General features: G+C 46.9%; 1 protein-coding gene across 3 annotated transcripts in view; it reads right to left on the bottom strand.

Annotated features, from left to right (window-relative positions):
• DCDC2C (doublecortin domain containing 2C) overlaps nucleotides 1-23,398 on the bottom strand; it is a 68,917-nt gene that overhangs the window by 2,212 nt on the left and 43,307 nt on the right. Inside the window, exons 10-12 of one of the 3 annotated variants that reach the window (XM_061426706.1) lie at nucleotides 18,960-19,001; nucleotides 9,475-9,538; nucleotides 1,600-1,647 (exon numbers count right to left, since the gene is read on the bottom strand). In XM_061426706.1, the coding sequence (XP_061282690.1) occupies nucleotides 1,600-1,647; nucleotides 9,475-9,538; nucleotides 18,960-19,001 (154 nt within the window). The remainder of the gene's footprint in view (nucleotides 1-1,599; nucleotides 1,648-9,474; nucleotides 9,539-18,959; nucleotides 19,002-23,398) is intronic. The other 2 variants (XM_061426707.1, XM_061426708.1) reach the window with 2 other exon arrangements.

Raw genomic sequence — 23,398 nt, forward strand, 5'->3', positions numbered from 1 at the left:
GCCTTCTCTTCCTGGGTCTCAGTTATTTCTTTCTTGAAAAAAACAGGTGAATGTGGGTCTTCAGAAATGTCAGATCATGGCGATAAGGGGTCAAAGGCCACAGTGAACTGTGGACACTGATCTCTCCGTGTGTGCGGTTCCGAGGACCCCACAGATGTCCAGTCCCTCACGTGACGGGACACGGTGTCTGCACACAACCTAGGCACGCTCTCCCGTGTTCTTTACATCACGTCTCGATTCTCGGAACGCTTAATACGGTGCAGACGCTATGTCACAGCCGTTACGCAGTACAGTTAGAAACTACGTGACGGTCACCGGCACTGGCAAAGTTTTACTCTGGGGAACTTTCTGGAATGTTTTTCCTAATATTTTTGATCCACAGTTGGTTGAATCCATGGATGTAGAAGGCAAACTGGACACATGACACTTACTGTTACCACAAGTTTAAAGAGAAAAAACGAAGGAGGGGATTATTAGAGAACAAAGACCAAAAACCTTCACAAGGTAATTATCGATTATATGAAAATGAAAGGCCGAGGCGGTGAGAGGCAGGAGGAGCTGAAACCGCGCTTGGCAAACCCCCAGGAAGGGGCACCTGCGCACCACTCACAGCCGGCCTAGCGCCCGCCAGGCTCCCTCCTGCACCTACGGGCGGGCTGACTTCTGCTGGGTCCAGTCCCCACCTGGCAGCTGCCTGAGGGCAGGGGTTGTGTCCTAGGCACCTTTTTTCCCCAAGTGCTCAGCTCAGCCTGGCACATGGAAGGTACTTGGAAAATGCTTGATAAATGAAAAAAAGGGGAATAAATAATAAATGGACCAGCAGTGCCCAGTCCCACACATAAAGCATTCCTAAAGACAGATAAACTTTAAATTAAATTAAATTGGCAAAATTAAAAATGGTAGTGAGATGTGAACAACAGACCACCACGCTCTTTAACATGAAGCTGCATGAGACATTCATGTCCAGCAATGTATGTGCTGCATTGGTCTGTGATAAAACACATTTCAAAGCCCCTGAGTTCACGTCACTGCTTAGATGCAATCATCGCTGAGGAGTCTCTGACCTTGCACACTTGTTCTATATCGGTTCCCTTCAGAATTGAATCCATAATCCAATAGGCCCCTAAATGTGGCTAAAACGTGTCACTTCAGGGCCCCCAAGAATTTCCGTATTTGTCTGGAGTCTCCTGTCTGAAAATTGCACCTTCTTACCCCAAGTATAAGGTTTTTTTTTCTCTTCTTTCCTTTTTTCTTATAAAATGCTATAAATACAGTGAAATCTTAAAATAACTGCATAGTTCAACAATGCAAAGTCTGCCTGGACTGAATCGCTGGCTGACGGACAGACAGTGTGACTACGTTGCTGAGTGAAAATCCTCCTTTGTCAATCCGCCTAAATATGGTGCCATACAAAAGAGGGCTTGCAGAGGTCAGAGCACAGTCCCGGGAGGGTCAGCTTTTGTTCCAAGCCAGGCGCTGCCCCCAAATGGAAGTTCCGGGCTGGCCCAGCGGGGGCGCGGTGCACACATTTTCGGGGGTAACTGCCAAGGACCCGTCTCACAGGCGCCCCATAAAACATCAGGATAACCATTCTCTTACCAGGAAACGGAACCACTTTCTTATTCTTGCTGAGGTTCTTGAGAGATGCTGAAAAAAGAAAGAAAGGAAAACCCAGATATTAATACACCTACTTAGAGGTTTCCATCCTATGAGATGGTGGTGTGAGACCTAGGCTAAAAGCACGAGGGCATGCCAGCACGCAGAGGTGAGCAGAGGCGAGCAGAGGCGTTCAGGGCCTTTTCAGTGAAAGCGGGACCCTGCATCATGACACAGGAGGTCAGACCAATGTCATGCCACCCGTGGGCTCTGAGACTATGCGGCAACAGAATTTTGATCTTCTTGTTTCTCTTCCTCTAAGAAAAAGATCAGATTTAGTTTAGGTTGCTTTTATTTAGCTCCTCCCTCCTGCAGTGGGGGGTACGTGCTGGTATTTCCTTCTCTCCACACAAGGGATCCCAGGGGGCCAGGGACTCTCCAGCCAGACCAGCAAACCATAAAGTGCACATGTTGGATGTACCCACCAACAATCAGAAAACGTCGCTCCGTTTCCACGGCAGCTGCTCATCAAAAACCTCAACAGTAAAGGGGAGGAAAATTACAATATTCAGTGTCCAGTGAAAAATGCTAAAACTAGAAATGCGAGATTTACACCAACACTTGCAAGTTACAAAGTGCTGGTACACACAAGCACAACGCAAATAAATGCAATAAAACTTCTGCCGATCCACCCGCTGAGCCTCTCATCTGACAATTCTGCTTTGATTTCAGGCATTTTAAAGTTCATGAGCATCTCTGCCAACATGGCATGGAAATGGTCATGCTATTGCAGATATGTGCTCCTTAACACATCGGCATGCCAAGTTTCCGCTGACATAATTAACATGGAAATATTTTTGCTAATAAGCACTCCAGTTAAATTGAACTCAGGGGCCAAAAAGAACTAGACGGAGGCTGCTCTGCAGACCTGACATGTTGGCAAGTTGAGAGGAAAAAGACATATGAGAGCAGCTGGGGGAGCTGCCGGTCATAAAGGAAGAAATCGGAGAAGCTGTTAGGAGAGATGATTGGAGAGATTAAACTACCAGCAACAGCAGTTGAGAGAATCTGAACGTTGGAGCAGAGAGGAAAAAGAATAAGAACTGAGATTTTCAAGAGAAGGCTGATTTCGTTGACAGTTGTGGGAGGTCAGAGGCCACCACGAACCACAACAGCTGGAGGAAATCAGAAAAACCATTGCCTCTGTCCACGAAGAAGCCCCCTGATGCCCGTGTTACAGTCGTGTGATTTGAATGTTCTGTTACGTCCTGTGTTCATTACTTGCTTCAAAACCTTGTCTCATCTTCACTCATTTTTGAGACTGCCGGAGTCTACTGCAGCTGCTCGTTAAGATGTCAGGCTCAAATTTGTGAAAATGAATCCGATGTTTTGGTTTAAGCGGTAATTACTTTGTGAAAGTTAGAAACCCTAAGTTAGATGGCATTTAATTTTTGCATTTGGTAACAATTGTGTAGGCATCTGATTTCTCTGTGAGCGAGGCACATTTTTAAATAAATCAGCAAAGACGTTTACCAAGTCTTTCTGTTTTGTTGTTGTTTTAGTCGTTAAGTTGTGTATGACTCTTTCGCAACCCCATGGACTGTAGCCCATGAGGGTCCTCTGTCCATGGGATTTTCCAGACAAGAACATGGGAGTGGGGATCTTCCCAACCCAGGGATCAAAGCCGCGTCCACCATTGAGCCACCCAGGAAGCACCAAGCCCTTTTACAAATCCAATCAGAAAGTAGCTTGAGTTCACAGACTCTGACAGTGACAGAAGACCCAACCAGAGACCGAGAATCACAGATCAACATGGTGCGCTCTCCTGCAATTGGTGAGGGCCTTTATTCCTAAAATAATTCTGTTTTCTACATTCACACGTGCTGGTCATCACAGAAAACTTGGAAAACAGAGAATAGGCCCCCGCAAAATGAAGGTAAATTTAAGTCACAGACCCACCACTTGTTGCTTTAAGTTGTAACCTAGATGACGTCTGGAGACACAAAATAAGCGCTTATCTCTGATTTTACGGCCTCAAGATAAGCTCCGCGGTGTAGACCGCTGGCTGAGAGGCGCGCCTACTGCAAAGCGCCCTGCAGGAGGGGCGACCCAAGTCACACCCTCCCAAGGACCCGGTCTCCAGCAGCCCTCTTCTTGAGTGAGGGCTGCTCACTCTGCCACACGCCTAGAAGCAGGCGTGTTCCCAGGCCTTTATCCCTCCTCGCCCCTAAAACAACCTCAGCCTCTTTGCCGTTCACATCTTGAGACTCTACTGCCCACTTCCCCTCCCTGGAGTAGCTACACCCTGCCTCCGGGACCAGCTTAGCCCGTGGTCCAGGGCTGTTAGCAGACTCTGGATGCAGGGGCAGTGCTTACTGTCCTCTGTCCCATGTAGCAAGCCGAAGCATCACTTTACATCGAAGTAAAGGATCACAGAATATCACTAAGCAGGTCTGTCAAGTAACCAGGGGATCTTCCCAACCCAGGGACCGAACCAAGGTCTTTGATGAACAGAAGGAAGCACCAGCTGGTTAGTGACTTTGGACTGCGCACTGGTGAGAACGGGCAGGGAGACGTGATGGTGGATGCACAGCGTTCACAGCACAAGGTTGGGGCCCGGACCACCGAGCCAACAGGAAGTGGTTGGTTTGTTTTCAGCTGTCCTCGTTCTTGGGTAAAACAAGGTGTGTATTCAGTGGAGTAATCGTCTGTGCGGCTAACCTCCTTACATACAGAGCAGGGGTGTGCTCACAAGCCTACGCGGGAAGACAGAGCAACGGAATTTAGAACTCAGGCTTCCCTGTGGCTCAGCTGGTAAAAAAATCCGCCTGCAATGCAGGATTCAATCCCTGGGTTCAACCCCTGGGTTGGGAAGATCCCCTGAAGAAGGGAAAGACTACCCACTCCAGTATTCTGGCCTGGAGAATTCCATGGACTAAGTCCATGGGGTCGCAAAGAGTCGGACACAACTGAGTGACTTTTGCTTCACTCACTGGACCCCCACAGCTGCTTACTAATAGCCAGAGTCTTCAAAGAAAAGGTGGCTCCACCCACAAGGAAAGCCAAGTCAGCGCTTTAACCTCACTGTGTGCAGTGAGTAACTGATGACAGCTCCTGAGAGCAGAGGCTTATCCACCGGCCACCCGGTAGCAAGAGGAGGCGGCGGAAGGGGTCACTCTGGAGTGGGAGGACGTGAGGGCTGAGAGCCCCGAAACCCAGAGAGTCCCCTTCTGCTCAAGGTCGCTCCAATGAGGACCACACACGGCAGGGACGTCCCCGAGCTTTACCCAGGGACAAGACATGAGAAGCATGAGAAGTAAAGAATAAACCTGGATGATTCATTTTGTTTGAGCGGACTGTTCCCACTAAATAAAGCAGTGTCGAAAGAGCACTCAGGAAATCACAGCACAGCAACGTGGGGTTTACGCTAGAGCCGTGTTAATCACACAGCCAGGCGGGGGGTCCCTGGTGGTCCAGGGGTTGAGACTTCGCCTTCCACTGCAAGCGGTGTGGGTTCGATCCCCGGTCAGGGGGCTAAGATCCCACGTGCCCGGAGGCCAAAACGTCAAAACATAAAACGGAAGCAAGCCTGGTGTCGCAAAGAGTCGGACATGACGGAGCGACTGGACAACAACACGCTGTAACAAATTCAATAAGGCCTTTTTAAAAAAGGCCTGGCAGTGGGGTCTATGGGGGTCTATGTCCCCACCTCCACCCAGAGGATCCTGTCTCCTGGGTCTCCTGGACCCAAACTCTCACCAACTGTTAGCAGCTCTTTGAATGATAATCAATAACAGGTCATCACAGAACCAAGCTAATCGATCTTTTTTAAATGTCGAAAATTCATCTTTAACCATTTCTAAATTGCCCGATTGACTAAAACCACAGCCTCCACGCCCCCCCCCCCCAAAAAAAGGCCTCTAATGAAGCCTTTAAGCAGAGTGAGCATCTGGCCTGGCCCAGCTACAGCTCGTGGTTCTCCAGCTCACAGCATCCGAGGGAACCAAACAGCCAGGAGACCACTTGTGCAAAAAGGGATTCAGAAGCCAGGCCGCCTGGGGCCTGGGCAGCATGGTGCTGCTCCTGGGACTCTGCCCCAGGAACTGCGAGCTCCGAAGCAGAGAAGCGCAGGTGGAAATCACGGAGGGGAAAAAATTGATTTTTTTCTGATTGATTTTGATTCCTTTTCCACTTCCCAGTTCTCAAAAACAAACAAAAATAACTGCAGTGGAGCACAGCCAAAAGTTATTCTTAGTGAGAAGAGGTATTACTGCTTTGAATTAAACTTCAGGGACTTAAAACTGCCTTAGTGTCCTAGAAAAATGAAACTTGCAAACTCTCCCAAAAGGTGAGGCCCGCGCGCTTTGGAAACAGCGTGGCAGCCGGCAAGCTTCCGAGGCTTCTGAAGCACGGATGACAGGAGCCGACAGCAAGGATGGGCGCCAACAGCCACGAGCGCTCAGGAGGGAAGGCAGCGCCGTCCAAGGGAGGCGCGAAACAGGCTCACTCCCTTCCCCTACACAAAGCTTAGTGTGGGGCCACAGCGATCTCCTGCAGCTCTGTGCATGGGTGAAACACCTCCCAGAGGTCTCTGAGGCTGTCCTTGAACCTCGGAGCTCCCAGGTAGAGCCCAGAGGCACTTGCAAACAAACTGGGGGGTGGGGGGGAAGGGTGGTCCTGACATCACTCACAGCCCCCTCATCGGGGGCTCAGGACTGGCATTATGGACAAGCCTACCCTAAGCCCCACTTCTGCGGCCACAGTCACGACCCAGCTCACCACCCCCCAGACCCAGCTCACTGCCCCCACCGCACCCAGCTCAGCACCTCCCCAGCAAGAGTGGGGAGGGGGAAGCGGGTGGAGCTGCTTGAACCCCCGCTGTTCCCACTATCACCTCTGCCACCAAGGACAAGACAGGCAATCACTCTGATGCCTCCTCTGTAAAATGACAATCGTCACCTGGCAAGGTGGTTAAAACGAAAATAATAATCAGTAGGAGATGTCTGTGTAGGAATTGTGGGATCCATGCATGTTTTAAAATTATTGTTACAGCAGATGGTTCAATACACATTTTATATACTTAAGGCTCCATAAAAGCCGACAGCATTTAATGGGGTTTTTTTTCAAGTACACAGGTCCTTGACTGCATGGAAAGGGCACCGAGAGACTGGAAGGGGTGATGGGGTGGACTCTGTCCATGGAGATGCCTCTCTGGGGTGAACTGTCACCTCGTGAGCATCCTTCTGTGGAAAATCGAATAGCAAGGAGGAGAAGCAGGGGCTTAGACACACCCTAAACTGCAGGCGTGTGTGAGTCACTTGGCTGTGGCTGACTCTTTGCAACCCTAAGAACTGCAGCCCTCCAGGCTCCCTGTCCATGGGATTCTCTAGGCAAGATTACTGAAGTGGGTTGCCATTCCCTTCTCCAGAGGATCTTCCTGACCTGGGGATCGAACCCTGGTCTCTTGCATTGCAGGCAGATTCTTTACCATTTGAGCTAAGGGACGTCCCTTAAACTGCAAGGACACGCTTATTTGTGATGCTCAGCAGGTTTCTTTCTGGCCGCTAGGCGGTGACCTGGGGCCCATGTGGCTGTCAGCTCTCCTGTAGAGTAAATGCTACCTCCACCTTTTAAGACCTAGGGTCCACTTTATAAAAACCTCTCTTCTTGAAAACAGAATATCTTCTCTGATCACTTTACCGGCATTTATGAATGAGGACTTTTCTCTTAAGTTACCAAGAAGAGTAGAAAATGGAAAGGCAGACATTCCCCCACATTCAGTGGAAATCATGGTTGAAAGATTTTGATTGTGGAGATACTGACAATTACAATGGAATTTTAAAATTGAAACCCAAAACATCACAACACAGGGTCAGATTGAGGAGCCCTGTCTCCCTGGATCTGTCGCTCCTCCAGGATATAGGTGAGAAATAGCATGGAAGGTCGCACAACAAACTCTGCTGTCTTGGAGCCTGAAACCACCGCCCCTCCCCTGACCCAGCCTAGCTAGGGACCCTCCGACTCCTGGCGGCTCTGCCTCTTGGGGCCTGACAAGACTCCATGCTCACCTTTTCCACGGGAAATCTTCCAACTGTTCCTTCAGCTCTCTTTTCCCTTCAAGGGCTCCCCCGGGGTTGGTTTAATCCGCGTTTAGTGTTCATCGTTCAGTCGAGTCTGACTCTTTGCAACCCTCGTGGACTGTGGCCCACCAGGCTCCTCTGTCCATGGGATTCTCCAGGCAAGAATACTGGAGTGGGTTGCCATTTCCTCCTCTGGTGAATCCTGCTGACTCAGGGGTCAAGCCCAGGTCTCCTGCCTGGCAGGCAGATCCTTTACCATCACAGGCGCCAGGTTTTACCACGTATAAACGCTAAAGGAAGTCGGCTGTTGAGATGTGACGGGTGATCCCCTGCCCGCCAGAAGGGACTGCGGGCTGACCCGCCTCCGTACGAGCTACCGGGGACCTCTTCAACCCCTCCCGTGGCAAACACGCCTCCTCCACCTTCCCACGGGGAACCACCACAGGTCCCCACACACGGAGCCCACGGGGAAGGGCGGGGGAGCAACAGTCCTGGATAATCCTGGCTACCGGCTCCTTTCACAGGACACGATTGTCTCACAGGATTCAATCACCACACCTCAAGGACAGAGCCTGCAGGTGCTTTGTAGGGGGAATGACGTGCTCCGGAAGCACGTACAGTCCTAAAGGAAAGTTAGTCCTTCCTGAAGGAAGTCAGTCCTGAGTGTTCACGGGAAGGACTGATGCTGAGGCTGAAACGCCAATACTTTGTTTGGCCACCTCATGCGAAGAACTGACTCATTGGAAAAGACCCTGATGCTGGGAAAGATTGAGGGAGGAGGAGAAGGGGATGACAGAGGATGAGATGGCTGGATGGCATCACCGACTCGATGGACACGAGTTTGAACAAGCTCCGGGAGTTGGTGATGGACAGGGAGGCCTGGCGTGCTGCAGTCCATGGGGTCGCAAAGAGTCAAACGTGACTGAGCGACTGAACTGAACTGAAAGAGCATACAACTGAAAGAGCTGCTGCTGGCGATCTGAGCCGCGTTCAAGCCCCGGGGTGAACTGTAGGGCTCCACCCCCACCCCAGACGTGAGGCACACGTCTGAGGACTCCCCGGGTGTCCAGTGGTTAAGACTTCGTGGTTAAGACTTCGCCTGCCGTTGCTGGGGGTGTGGGTTGGATCCCTGGTCAGGGAACTAAAATCCTGCATGCCTTGAGGCCAGAAAACCAAAACCCTAAAACAGAAGCAATATTGTAACAAATTCAATAATGACTTAAAAAAACAAAAAAAAGGAAGACACACCCTGGAGTGAGTTCTGGCTACAGCGTTACAAGTTCAGGAACCTAGGAAGTTCACCAGGGCAACCCTAGGAAGCATGCTCCCTGTCTATGCCTCAGTTTCCTCCTCCATAAAATACCTAGCTTACATGATAAAAGACAAGTGGTTACGAACACATCCATCCTCACAGTCTGCAACACACTGCATCATTTAATACTGTGATACATCATTTCCTGCTCCTCATGGTTGATACGTTATACTAGAAGGCGTGGACAGGAAAATCTATTGTAAACTGCTTTTAAAACTACAAATATAAACCTTTATGATCATTAATGAATAGGTATGGAAGAAATTATAAAAGGAATTTCTAATTTGGTGGTGGTATTATTATGAGGCTTTATGGGGGCAGGACATGAGACCTTTGCTCTGTTGAGTGTTTCATGCATATTTTAACTATGTTTCAGGAGACAAATCTGACTAGCTGTTTCTAACAGGGTCTTACAGCATCCCCGCGCATGGCTGAATTATTACAGAATATACACATTTCTATTTCTTCAGCATCTACATGACATACCTTTTTTCTTTGTGTTGTGTCTTAAGGGAAACTTTTTCTTAAAAGACATTCGTGAATTGTCTTCCTGAAATAGAAACCGTCAGTGTTAGCAGCTGAAACTTTGTTCTCTGAACATAAGCAAGAGCCCTTGGGACTGGAACATTCAGCTACAACTGGATGCTGAGAACTGACGTTTGCAACAAAGCTCAGCCCGCCAGAGGTTGTGACACACACAAAACAGTGACTGCCAAACCACACAGCCTGTGCTGGAAGGCCGCCCACCTCTCCACGGCCCAGCATGGGCCGGCCTTGCTCTGGCCCATGACCAGATCAAGGAAGCCCACAGGTCACCCTGGACCAGATAAGTTCCCGTAGTCCAGCTTCAGGGTCCAGCCCTTCTCTGTTGGACTCCATACTGGAGACCAGTACCTATGGACCCAGTTCACACTAATTCCCAAGTGTAACTGCTTTCCATGACCATCCTGTCCTTTCAAACATCCCCCACATCAGAATGGCCCGGCTTCACCTTGGAATGTAAAGAGCTGCAAAGAGAATCGCTCCCGTCCTAACAACAAGAAAAAGTCAGATCATCCACAGAATTACAACCATGAACTCATGGGAGACGTGGAATCACAGGGCAACAACCAGGCTGGAATCTCAGGACAGACAGACTCCTCCAGGAGAGAAAGGACAGAGTGCCGGCTTCCCTGGAGCAGAGGCCAGGAGGAAGAGAGCCGGACGGAGGGCAAGCGGATTTCAGCCAGGAGTCTCAGAGAGTGCCCCCGAGCGTGAGGGCATACAACCAGGGCTCCTTAGATAAACGGGATGCCAAGGCAGACAGCACAAGATGAGCAAGGAGACACCTGCAGCAATAGAAACAAAGAGTTCTTAACAAAACTCATCAAAGGGACATGTCAAAGGAACACAGGAACCAAGCTGAAGGAACACCAATGGTCAAAACAGGAGCAACTGCCAACAGACCCGTGAAGATGCTCAGCATCGCTAGTCACCGGGGAAATGAACACCAAAATCACAGTGAAATACCACCTCACAGCTGTCAGCATGGCTAACGCCAAAAAGACAATAAATAACACGTTTTGGTAAGGCTCTGGAGAAAAGAGACCCTCACACACTGTTGGTGGGACCGCAGTATAGTAACTCCTACCAGATGTAACCCATGTAAACACGGGTCTTTGCAGACCCCAATTATTGAAGCATATCAAGGGGTCCTGAGAATAAGTTTGAGAACCACCAGCCTAAAGTACCAAATCAAATCAAAATCTGGTACAGGACCACTTAATTCACTCAGCATATTACAAACAATAGATGCTTGTGCGTTAAGTCGAATAGTGGAGCCCCGAGTCCATTACCACTTTACACATCACATCTCCAAGACTGAAAATAAACTCAGTCGCAGTTTTCAAGCTCACCATTTGTAAGGAGAATTTCCGAACTAGAATTAGGAAAAAGAAGTCACCAGCTTCACCGATCAAGACAGCTTTTTGTTACTTTTTAAATCTGATTCTTTATTTTTAATTACACATTCTCATATATAGCAAGCAAGAAGAGAAACCTTGCACTAAAAATACAGTTCTAAGTACTTCCCTGGTTGTCTGGTGGTTAAGAATCCGCCTTCCAATTCAGGGACGTGGGTTCACTGCCTGGTCAAGGAACTAAGACCCCACACGCAGGAGTCCGCACGCTACGGCCACTAGCTCTCGCGCCCCAGAGCCCAGGCGCCACAGCTGAGAACCCGGCCCCACGGCCAAGATGCCGAGTGACGGAGTGGAGACCCCTCGCGCCGCACGTAAGGCCCGCTGCGTGCACGTGCGAAGTCGCTGCAGTTGTGTCCGAGTCTGCACTGCAGAACTGTAGCCCACCAGGCTCCTCTGTCCATGGGACGCTCCAGCCAGGAGCACTGAAGTGGGCTGTGGTTTCCTTCTCCGGGGGTTCCCGAGCCAGGGGTTGAGCCTACGTCTCTTACATCTTCTGCTTGGCAGGCAGGTTCTTTCTCACTAGTGCCGCCTGGGAAGCCCCACAGACCTGACACGGATGAATAAATAAGTGCATTTAAGAACAAAACAAGCCTAACCCTCTTCCCACCCACTAGCTCCCCCTCCCCAAGCCTGCAGTCTCCGGGCCAGACTCGGCAGAGCGGCGACTCATGAATCGGGTGACAAGTCCGCATCTTAGAGCATCTTCCTGCGCCTGAACACCGCAGGGTCTCCTAAACCTGAACAGACGCTGAGCTCGTGGCGCTTCCTCACTGGCGACTGGAAATTGCTGTAAGATGTTTCCACTGTGATAGGGAAATTACCAAACAGTATGGTATTGAAAGAAGCAAAGAGATGTTTCTATTTCCTCCTCAGTGGAAGGAAAGACTGGAGAATGATCATTGTGGAGTGGGGAGCCTCTCAACCAGCATTTGAAGGTTCCAACAGTTCAGTTCAGTCACTCAGTAGTGTCCGACTCTTTGCGACCCCATGGACTGCAGCACGTCAGGCCTCCCTGTCCATCACCAACTCCGGGGTTTACTCAAACTCATGTCCATTGAGCCAGTGATGCCATCCAACCATCTCATCCTCTGTCGTCCCCTTCTCCTCCTGCCCTCAATCTTTCCCAGCATCAGGGTCTTTAGACCCAGTATATTCCGCAGACAGACGGCTAGAACGGGAAAGTCAGTGGCTGGTCTAACGCAGGTTTATTTACCAGGTACGAGTGTGTGGACTTTGTGATGTGTGTTTGGATGGTGCTGATAGAGAACACTAACTGTCACACGGGCTTCCAACACTGAGGATGGTGGGACGGATGCTTGGGAGGGCATTTCACTGCATCCAGATCAACACAGACACTGCTGACATGCACACGTGTTCTGTGCCTGTAGGTCTCACCAATTTGTGAGGTGCGGTATTGAGTGTAAGGTGGAAACCCGTTTTCTCATGTTTTACAACTTCCAAATAGCCTGTCTTTTCCTACTCATAGAATGAGTCACAGAAATGTGACCTTTACTTATAGAACTGATTTTTGCCCTGCCACAGACTCCTCTCCTTCAAATATCAATATAGACAAACCCTGGAAATGAATAAATAAGAAACATGCCTTGACTTGAACCACTATTACACGGTCTCATGGATAGTAACTCTGTGTGAGCTCAACAGTAAACCTCAGCTTTGAATCCCAAGGACCCGGCTATTTCTTATCTTAGCTCTCTCTCAGGGAAAAGCTGCCAGGACCACAGAAAATACGTGGGATCAAGACAAAGCACCCCAAACAATCTCATTTGTTAGTTCAACGTTCCTGCGGACCTTCCAGCCCCTCTCCTCTTCATGTTTCTGATTTTCTTCCCACTAAAACTACTCATGGAAAAGATAGTTTTTCTTCCAAAATATGGCTATTAATTTCTGGCAGCTAAGTTCTGAATTCACCTTCAAGCATCTTTCCAGAAAGTGGTTGGTACAGGCAGCGAATAAAGCTTTTCCAGAAATGAAAATTTTAAATGTTACTTTTTGCTTCCAAAAATTATATGTGTGGCCCCGTCTACTTTACACAGGTCTAAACCCTAGGTTTTTTGGTCCCTTACAGAAACATTGTAGATGGACCACATACTAATAATTCTCATAATTAAAAGTAAGTCAGGGCCCTAACCATCATTTCTAACAGTGGCATAAACTCAACAAAAGTGTTTGGAGGGAGCCACTGTGTGAAAAGACAGATCAGTTCATCTGTGTCTGTTTTGTTATCAAACATCAATTCAATACCTCCGCCCCAATAATGCAGAGCATTTCACAGAATATATGCCTGCAGCTGGGATGAAGATAAAGCACTTTTATTCAACAGTGAACATTTCTCTTTCTGCTTGAATCCAGAGGAATCTCCTATGTATAGAGGAATCCAAGCTTTATTTTTCTGAAGCTGCAATTCTCTAAATCTTTTAGTTCACCAAAGCCCAATTAGCGTTGGTGACTTACACTTAGCCTTTGAAACTCCACTGCCACTCAGTGCTCACCTTGCCTCTTAGGGGAGGAATAAAACACTCAGCTGTAGTGACAAAGTGGTATAAAATAATACAAGGGAAAAAATGGTAAAGACACTGGCAGGCAACGAATTTCAAAAATCAATTCATTTGGTCACAAAAATCCTGAGTCAGAGACAACGGGAGATCAAACACTCCCCAGCTTTATTGGCATTTCTGGCAAAGGGAATTAAATGAAATCCCTCTGCCGATTGCCTGATAAAGCAGATGACAAGGGTAAGTTACTGTTTTGGATTCGGTGTGCATTTTATTTCAGCAAGCTGCTTCAAAGGTGTTTTCATCAGTAGCTGCAGGCAACGGGAAATGCCTCACGTTCTAGGCCCAGCACTTAAGTGTATTCAATCACTTATATGTGATTTATGCCAATAGAGAGAAACTGCTACTTGATTTTTTAAAGGTGTTTCTGTCTTATCTCTCATTTTACAGTTACAAACATATCAAGTCACTTTTCTGATCTGATCTCATCAGCCCACGCAGCCCACATGAGGCAGAGCTACACACGACATTTCTTTCAAAACCCCTCATCCTAGGTTTTGATCCACAACATTATTTACTGTGGAGTCATAATAACAAGAAAACCAAAATGCAAAACCGAACATGACTCTTTGAAAAAAAAAAAAGCACTCAACATTCATCAATGATAGACAATTTCTGTTCTCTACTGCACCAAAATTATCCACAGTGTTCTATTTTTATTCCAATTTTCTTGTTATTATGACTCTACCCAGAGTCATAGTGGTTTGAAGTTTTCCATTTTTCAACCACAGGAAGACACTGAAGACTAAAAGCTATGAGAGGGCCCGATCTTTCTCAGCTCAGATTCTAGTTCTAGGAGGCCCAGGCTTGTTTTAAGAATGTTTTGAACAACACATGGTCCTTGGCAGAGAAGAAGACTGAGCAGAAGTCACGGCCCGACGGAAGGAACTGCCGCCTCGAAGGAAAAATAGAAGCCAGCATGCAAGAGAGAGCTGCTGAAAACCTTGCAAGCACACACGCGATAACTTGGGGGTAATCAGGGAAAAAATGACAGGAGTGAAATAGTATGCATAATTGCCAAAAGAAAGGGGCGTTAAGGAATGACCAAAAGGGTGACTGATGAGTTTCTTGGAAGAGGTACCTCATGAATTGATTAGAGACACGGCTTTAGGGAAAGAGTGGAAGATCAGGCCAGAAGGGGAAACTTAGAAGTTACATTTCTTCAGGGGAAGGATGGGGGTCCGCCCTCCTCAGAAAGGAAGAGAGGATGCGGGGAGGGAAGCCAGCACCAGCGTCCTCCACGAGGCCGACACTGCACGCTCACAAAAGGCACGGCCAGGCCACCCGAAGATGCCCCTTTTTCTCACCTGGGCTGCTTCTAGTTCAGCACTGCTAACAGAACACTATTAACAGAACATTTTTGGACAAGAAGATCAAACTCTAAAGTCCATTGCACGTGCAGAATCCAAGCCTTGCCCTTGACGAGCTTACATTAATTCCAGCCTAGGGCAGTAACCTACAGGCAAAATGACCCTCCGTGCTGCCTTGTCAGATCAGACCCCAGACGGCAGATTCTCAGTTTAGGCTTGTGTTCTAAATGTTCCAATTCATAAACATGAAGATTTTAACAGAACAAGCAACGCCCCAAGGAATAAATTTAAGTAGATGTGAGCTCTATTTACGTGTTGCTGGGGACTGTTTCACTTTGCTTTTCCAATGGGCTAAATTGCAAATGTGTTCAAGTCAGACAAAATCTGCTCTTTTTCCATCACGATGACAGCACTTAATGCTCCAGAGGTTCTGAGGTCTGGTCCAGCCTTGCTTTTAACACATTTGAAGGGGCTTCAACTTGATCTCATCATACACAGTGAAACTGAAAGTCGCTCAGTCGTGTCCGACTCCTTGCGACTCCATGGACTACACAGTGCATGGAATTCTCCAGGCCGGAATACTGGAGTGGGTAGCCATTCCCTTTTCCAGGAGATCTTCCCAACCCAGGGATCAAAGGGGGTCTCCTGCATTGCAGGCGGATTCTCTACCAGCTGAGCTACCAGGGAAGCCCACATACATAATGTTGTCATAAAACATACAAAATGCACCTCTACATCTCCTATGTTTTATGTGATAAAACATCTCATAAATCAATGAATATATGTGTTAAAAATCTTATCTAGGAAGTGTTTTGTGATGGATAGCACACTTATTATCAAGTATACTTAATTTTTGAAGCCTTTGGGAAACTTTTCACAATTATCACTTATCTCCTTTCATGCTTTGCACCTAGTACGTGTCACTGTGGCAGCCAGTCTGGATGCCTGTCGGTCAAGAATTGTCACGTGTTCTGATCACGTCCTACGGAGCAGAAACAAGCCAGACCACCGACCTGCAGGCCAGAGCGTCCGAGTGCCCTCTGCCGGGGTTTGGTTTCAGTTATTATCAGCCGATACAGGACGGATCAGAGTGATTTCACATCTACTTAAAGTTTTAAACTTCAGTTTCCATTTTTAATGTATTACTGGATAAACTATACTATCCATTTAGAGTTGACCCTTGGAGCGGGGCTCGGGGGGCCAGTCCCGATGCAGATAAAAATCCGAGCGTAACTAGTCGTTGGCCCTCTGCACAGGGGGTCCCTCCCCGTCCGGGGGTCCACACCCGCAGCTGCAAACCAGCACGGGGCTCCTGCAGTGGGGGGATATTTACTACTGAACAGACCCGCATGTAAATAGGCCCCTGCAGTTCAAGGGTCGACTGTACTTCCCTAAGACTAATATTTCTTTATAATGACATATAGATCCAGTGAGAAATCAATAGAACATTTATTCCACTAAAAGAGAAGTAAAACTGCTGGTGTGAAATTAACTGATCAAAACAAGTGACACCCAAGACAATACCCAAGAAGTGAAACCAATGTTGTTCTGGAAGGACTCCATACAAGCACCTGATTGGTCTGTCATTTTGTGGGGGCGGGGTATTCTTTTTATGTGAATGGCAGCTTTGCTCAAAATGTTTGCATTTATTCCAAATAAATAAAATCACCATTCTGAAGTATATTGGAAAATAAAGTAAATTCTGATAATATCCTCAATACTGACTCATAGTACTTGTTAAAATAATACTTTTCTATTATCAGCAGAGTCATGGTTCCTTTAATATGCTACATAAAAAAATAAACGGAAAATAGTCTTAAGAATATACACAAAAGTGAAAACAGATTCTAAACAGGAATTCAATGATTTCACTTTTTTCTTATTAGTATCTGCTAATAATTCTACAAGAACACTCAACTCTTTATAGTTTTGTAAAGTATTATTAATTTTAAAACATGAGATAGCATAGAAGATTCCATTTAAAAATACAATTAATGCTAACTATGAGTAAGGATGGAGAATGCAATGGCACCCCACTCCAGTACTCTTGCCTGGAAAATCCCATGGACAGAGGAGCCTGGTAGGCTGCAGTCCATGGGGTCGCTAAGAGTTGGACATGACTAAGCGACTTCACTTTCACTTTCATGCACTGGAAAATGAAATGGCAACCCACTCGTGTTCTTGCCTGGAGAATCCCAGGGATGGGGGATCCTAATGGGCTGCAGTCTATGGGGTTGCACAGAGTCGGACACGACTGAAGCGACTTAGCAGCAGCAGCATGAGTAAGGCATTGTATATGCCTGATGCTGACAAAAATGAAAATATAAAGTCAAATTCCCACTTCCAAGGACTTGAAACCTCTGCTAGAAACCACAATGAGACTGGAGAATAATAGTAATGACTGCTATAATTAACTCTCAACCCACTGTGTCAGGTTTTTTAAGAATAATTCTAATCTCCATACTGACTTCACAGGTTAGAAATTCCCAACTTTACAAAAAAGCTGGGGCTCAGGGAAGTGAAATTGTGTTCAGGACACAGTTTATACATGTTCAAGGTCTGCATTCTTCATCCACTGTGTTTGGTTAAACATTCTGATTAAAAGAGCAAGAAACACCTACACCAAACGAATGGTGAATTTCCCAGAGAATCACCGGACACTGAAAGCCAAGTGGATGTGACTTCAGTTTTTGGGGACATCAGGGCGAACACACACTGTGATCTTTTCCGCACAGGCTGGTCACTGAGGGGTCTTCCCTAAGGACATTCCAAAGGACAGAATGCTGGATAAAACCGATCACACTGCTTTTAACGAGAGAGCTAAGAGAGGGAAAACCCAGTGCCCACTTTCCAACTGGAAAACGTGTACTTTCATTATTTAGCTTCAACATAAATCGCATAAACCTCATTTTAAACATAAATATACTTTTCAAGAACTTTCAAATCCACTCTCACAATTGATTCTTTCAAGGAAAGTAAACCTGTAAATGTACGATAATCGTTGATTGAACGAATGGGGTTCAGAGAGGGAAAATTACTTAACAAAGGGCACTTGCAAATTAACAGAAACACCAAAACTGGAGTCTGGTGCCCTCTGACTCGGCTGCTTGTAGAAACACGTTCACACAAGGAACTGCAGCTCACGTGCGCCCTCTCCCCGAAGCTGTCAGGACGCTCCCACAATTGGCGATTTCTACTCATATACATAAAAAGCGTAGCATCAAGCATATTTCATCCACATATTCACTAATCCCAGAGGTTAAGTTGGTGATAAACTTCTGAACAACAGACTTGCAGCAGAGGAAACAGACTCTGAAACGTCAAGGGGTCTTCCCAAGGTCACACAGGGTGAGTGATGGATGAGCTGATGTGTGTCAAAGTTCAGGTGGCTTCCAGGTGCTGGTTTTGATTAGGTACCTTCCCAAATATTAGTATTTATGGCCCAAAGTACTACTATTTATGGCTCAGGTATTTTTTTTATGGAGTGATGAGGAGACTAAGCGAACTTAGGAATAAGTAAATAAATTCTTATGTACTCAGATGAAAATCATTATGATCATGTAGTCATTTAACAAATAACGAGGAGACCTTGACTCTACCTAGGACACAGCTACTGGAGAGGAACGCCATGGAGCCGGACGCGCCATCGCCCGCCACGGGGGCCAGCTGCTCGGCCAGAGCCCTGCCTTCCCAGGGGCCGTGAGCCTCGTGGTTTGGGAGCCCTTCCTCCCCTGATGTCCCCAGCCTGTGGACACGTCCATCCTGAGCCTGACAGTGTGGAGCATTCCTGGCTCCCTGGACAACCCAGGGGGGTGTCTCCGGGTGCCTGAAGGCAGATAACTCGGGGTAGGGGGAGGCGTCTCCTGATACATGACCCTAAAGGAGTCTTCCCTCCTCTGTTTTCATTTGCTTTTACTGCAGATCCATCCACCTGCTTGAAATGTCTTCACATTTCCTTTCCTCTGAGTTGGTTTTCTGCCTCTAGGGAACAGAGCTATGGTGGATGATGGAGACGCAGATGTTATATTCTAACAAGCACCTGACAAGGTTTGGGAATCCTTTGATTATCTTGTTAGGTATGTCTTCAGAACAGGAAACACAAAACTACAGAATCTGTTGATACAAACCTTCCTTTCATTATCTTCATAAAGCTTTTCATCTTCTTTTTCCTATTGTTAAGAAAATAAATATAGCAATCAACCATCTGCAAGAAGGATATTGTCAAATACATCCTTAATCTCCCAAACTCCTCTCACCTTCCTGGTTGGGTCCGATTCCTGTTATAAGTATCACTCAGGGGCTGGGTCTAAGCCTTGACCACCCTGGCTACCACTGCTGGGATCCTCTTTCCCTTCTGTTTGGTCAGCACTACCCCTTCCCCATTCTAAACTCTTTATTTTTGTGTGCCCCTTGCTACATATTTTTATACAAAATACAGAACATTATATGCCCAGTTGCACCTTGATTTTTTTCACCTAATATAATATTCTGGAGCCCCCAACCTCAGTACACACGTGTCTGTCTTATTGTTTTTACAGCTGCAGTGTTTTCCATTGTATGGATGAAGCATAAATTAATCAACCAACCCCAAAGGATGAATATCTCATTTGTTTCTATTTCTGAGTATATTATATCTGTGGGATTTATTTCTGAGTATATCTGTGGGATATTTCTAGCTATGGGAATGATGATTTAAAAATGTGCAGAGTTAATTTTTATGGGAAGAGCAAAATTCCCTTCCCAAAATGCTGCACCATCTACCTTTGACCCTGTTAAGAAGCATTTCAACCTCCCTGCATCATCCCAGCCCTGGAAACTGTCAACCTGATTTTTAAAATAAACTCACCGTTTCTTGTTTGTATTTCTTTAAATAGGAATAATGTGGATATATTTTCTTACATCTTTCATTGATTTGTATTCTTCTCTGTGAATTTCCTGTCTCATTTACCTTTCTTTTATGGGATTATATTAATGACCTAATGAACTCTTTGTAAATTAAGAAAATTTGCCTTGCAAATAGTTTCTTCCATATTTTGGCTGACTTTTGACTTTATGATATTTTCCGAAGAGGATTTAATTTTCATGTAGAGAAAGGTCAAGGCTTCGGTGACTTCTTAAGACATAGTCTCTGGAGACTCACTGCATATCCAGCTTCATTTTTAGTTCTCTCTGTTGAGAATCACTTCTTGGCCCCAGCTTTGCCACAGGTCTGCCTCTAGGCCAACTAGACGATAGGCATCTCCTATGCTCAAGGTTCTCTATCAGATTCAAGACCAGTTACTCCTGCCTGCCGGGTGATGTGAGAGTTGTTAAGAATATAGTAAAATAAAGTCTTCACAAAACGTACTGTCAGAGGACACAACAGAAGCGCTCAAACAACTCTAAGAAGAGGCGACCTGTGATTCAGATGGTGTAAGAAATACAAGCAAAACACCGCTGGGGGGTCATGGAGGAAGAGCCACCACCTCTCGCTGAAGGACCCAAAAAGCTTAATGAGGATGTTGGTTTTAGTAAGGAGCCCTGGAGGGCGGGAGAAACTTGAAATGGCGGTGATGAGGTTGTTGTTCAGTTCACTGTGTTGTTCAGATACAACTTGTCCAGCTCTTTGTGATCCATGGACCGCAGCACGCCAGGCCTCCCTGTCCTTCACCAACTCCCGGAGCTTGCTCAAACGCATGCCCATCGAGTAGGTGATGCCATCCAACCATCTCATCCTCTGTCGTCCCCTTCTCCTCCTGCCTTCAGTCTTTCCCAGCATCAGGGTCTTTTCCAATGAGTTGGCTCTTCGAATCAAGTGGCCAAAGGGCGGTAGAAAGTGCCAGAATAACCTCCATGGAGAGCACCCAAAACATTAACGTCAACCTGTCTCCCTTCCCACTCTATGGATACACAAAATTACCCAGGACATGTTTAAACAGATAACCTTTTTGAAGGCAGGAAAAACTTTAAAAAAATCAATTAAAAGGTTGATAACCCATATCTCAGAGTTAGATATAAAGGCTTAGAGTCCCAAAGGCTGGACAACTCCCATGCGAACCTGCCTGCAGACCACTCTGAACTCTTCCCAGGGTGCAGAATTCCTGCCAGGCCAGAGAGCCCTAAACACATGGTCTGTGACTTCATCTTCACATTCCTTTGGAAAGGGACTGAATCTTTCTAAACTTTTAGACAATGTTTTACAAACTTAGCGGGCAGCACTCATAAGTGCTGCTTGCTCGTGAAATGCCTTACAGTGGATGGAGCCAAGCAAATCAGCCACGAGGACGGGAGAGATCGCAGCCCACCTCGATTCTGACAGTTCTCAAGCACCCAATTCAATTAAAAACATGTGTCAGGAACACAGCTTGAGATAGTTAAAGGGGGGAAAGTACACACATCATCTTCATAAATTCACAGAAGAGTTTTCCAAATTAGCTAATTAGCATTGATAAGATCCCAACTTTTTACGAAGGAAAATATTTTAAAAGTGTCAGGTGTGGGCAGAGTTGTCCTGACTGTAACTAACATGTTTAAAGCATCCTAAGGATGTAGCTGTGCTACACTGCAAACGTACTTCACACCCCTGAACTTAATGGTATGATGAATTAAGTACAGGAAAATAAACAGTCAAAACGGCAAGTCTCATGCTATATATTAATATGCTTTATCCTTAAGATTTTCAACAAAATGAAATAGAAACCCTTGTGATCCAACATCAGAAACATAATACATATTTCTAAATATTGGTCATCAGTTCAGTTCAGTCACTCAGTCGTGTCCAACTCTTTGTGACCCCATGGACTGCAGCACTCCAGGCTTCCTGTCCGTCACTAACTCTGGGAGCCGATTCAAACTCATGTCCATCACATAGGTGATGCCATCCAACCATCTCACTCTCTGTCATCCCCTTCTCCTCCTGCCCTCAATCTTTCCCAGCATCAGGGTCTTTTCCAATGAGTCAGTTCCTTGCATCAGGTGGCCAAGGTATTGGAGCTTCAGTTTCAACATCAGTCCTTCCAATGAATATTCAAGACTGATCTCCTTTAGGATGGACTGGTTGGATCTCCTTGCAGTCCAAGGGACTCTCAAGAGTCTCCTCCAACACCACAGTTCAAAAGCATCAATTCTTCAGCACTCACCTTTCTTTTTAGTCCAACTCTCACGTCCATACATGACTACTGGAAAAACCATAGCTTTGACTAGACGGACCTTTGTTGGTAAAGTAATGTCTCTGCTTTTTAATATGCTGTCTAGGTTGGTCATAGCTTTTCTTGTGTTTTGTTCATAACAATATGCTATCCTACAGCTTAGCACGGTCATTACCATTTTATCCCAGGATCACACAGTTCGGTTTAAGCAACTGAGTCACAGGCAAGGTGAAACAATCCCATCAAATTTATGAAGCACCTACTGTGTATAAGACACTGTCCTAGGCACCATAAAGGATGCATATCAGCCCCTCAGGATCTCACAATCAGTTTGGGGAGGGTGATCAAGCCAGAAACCACATGTCTAAGAAACCTATATATCCAAAACGTCAAATAAACATTACAAGGTCGATTTTTCAAATTAACAGACAAATGCAATGCCAAGAAAAACCCCAGCCCACTGAGAGCAGATAGGTCACACAGCCTCTCGGCCAGGGAGTGTGGAGTGTTACTTCTTCTCATTAGCGTTATTAGCTGCTGCAATGCTTATACAATGCTCGCTCTCTCTGTGATCCCATAAGAACATGGGCTAGATTTCAGGGGTGACAACCTTCAACCTCAGAGGCCTTCCACACCAGTGGGGTTTTTGATTATCTCGTGCTGGAGCCGAGACGAGTCATGAGCACCCAACAGGACTGAAACATCCGCAGCCTCGCACACGAGTAAGCCAGCACCCAGCGCACACAGCGCCCGTCCTGGAAGCCCGGTGTGGGGAGTGGCCCCTCCAAGGGGCGGGACGCAGCCAGCCCGCTCCCTGGGGAGGAGGAGAGACCAACTGTAGAGCGATCGAAACAGGGTTCAGAGCCCAGCACCCTGCTTCCCGGCTGCCGGCACGGTAGACTTGCTTACGTCTCTCCGTCTCACTGGGTTTGAGTCTATAAAGCGGGGCTGATGCCACCTGGAAGAGCGACGTGTGGCTGAGCTGGGGTGAGAGTCCCAGCACCGTGCCCGCCCCCTGGGCAGAGCTCCCTGGAGATGCATCGGCCCCATCCAGCCCTTCTGCCCGACTTAAGTCATCCTGTTTGGGCTCCTTATCACCTTCCTGCCCCAAAGCTCAGGTCCTTAGCCCAGATATGAACAAACGAGGTGCTTGTGTTTGCCATTACCCCAGTGATACTGCTGGCACTGAGAAAGTCACTTTGATACGTGCTAAGCAATTGTCTCCTGCCTGAAGTCAGCTGCTAAAGCACAAGCTTCCCCCAGAGGCCCGAGGAGATGTATCTGCAGAACAAGTCAGTAAGGCAGAGATGGATTCCGACAGTGTGCAGACCTCCAGATGACGGTACAAACTCAGTGCAGATGAAACATGGATGCCGTGTTCCCAGTAAACCACAACATTCCGTTATTCCACGACTGGATCCTAACAGCGCCCTTTCCTC

Source organism: Bos javanicus, chromosome 8 (genome assembly GCF_032452875.1).
Source record: "Bos javanicus breed banteng chromosome 8, ARS-OSU_banteng_1.0, whole genome shotgun sequence".
Classification (NCBI taxonomy): Eukaryota; Metazoa; Chordata; class Mammalia; order Artiodactyla; family Bovidae; genus Bos; species Bos javanicus.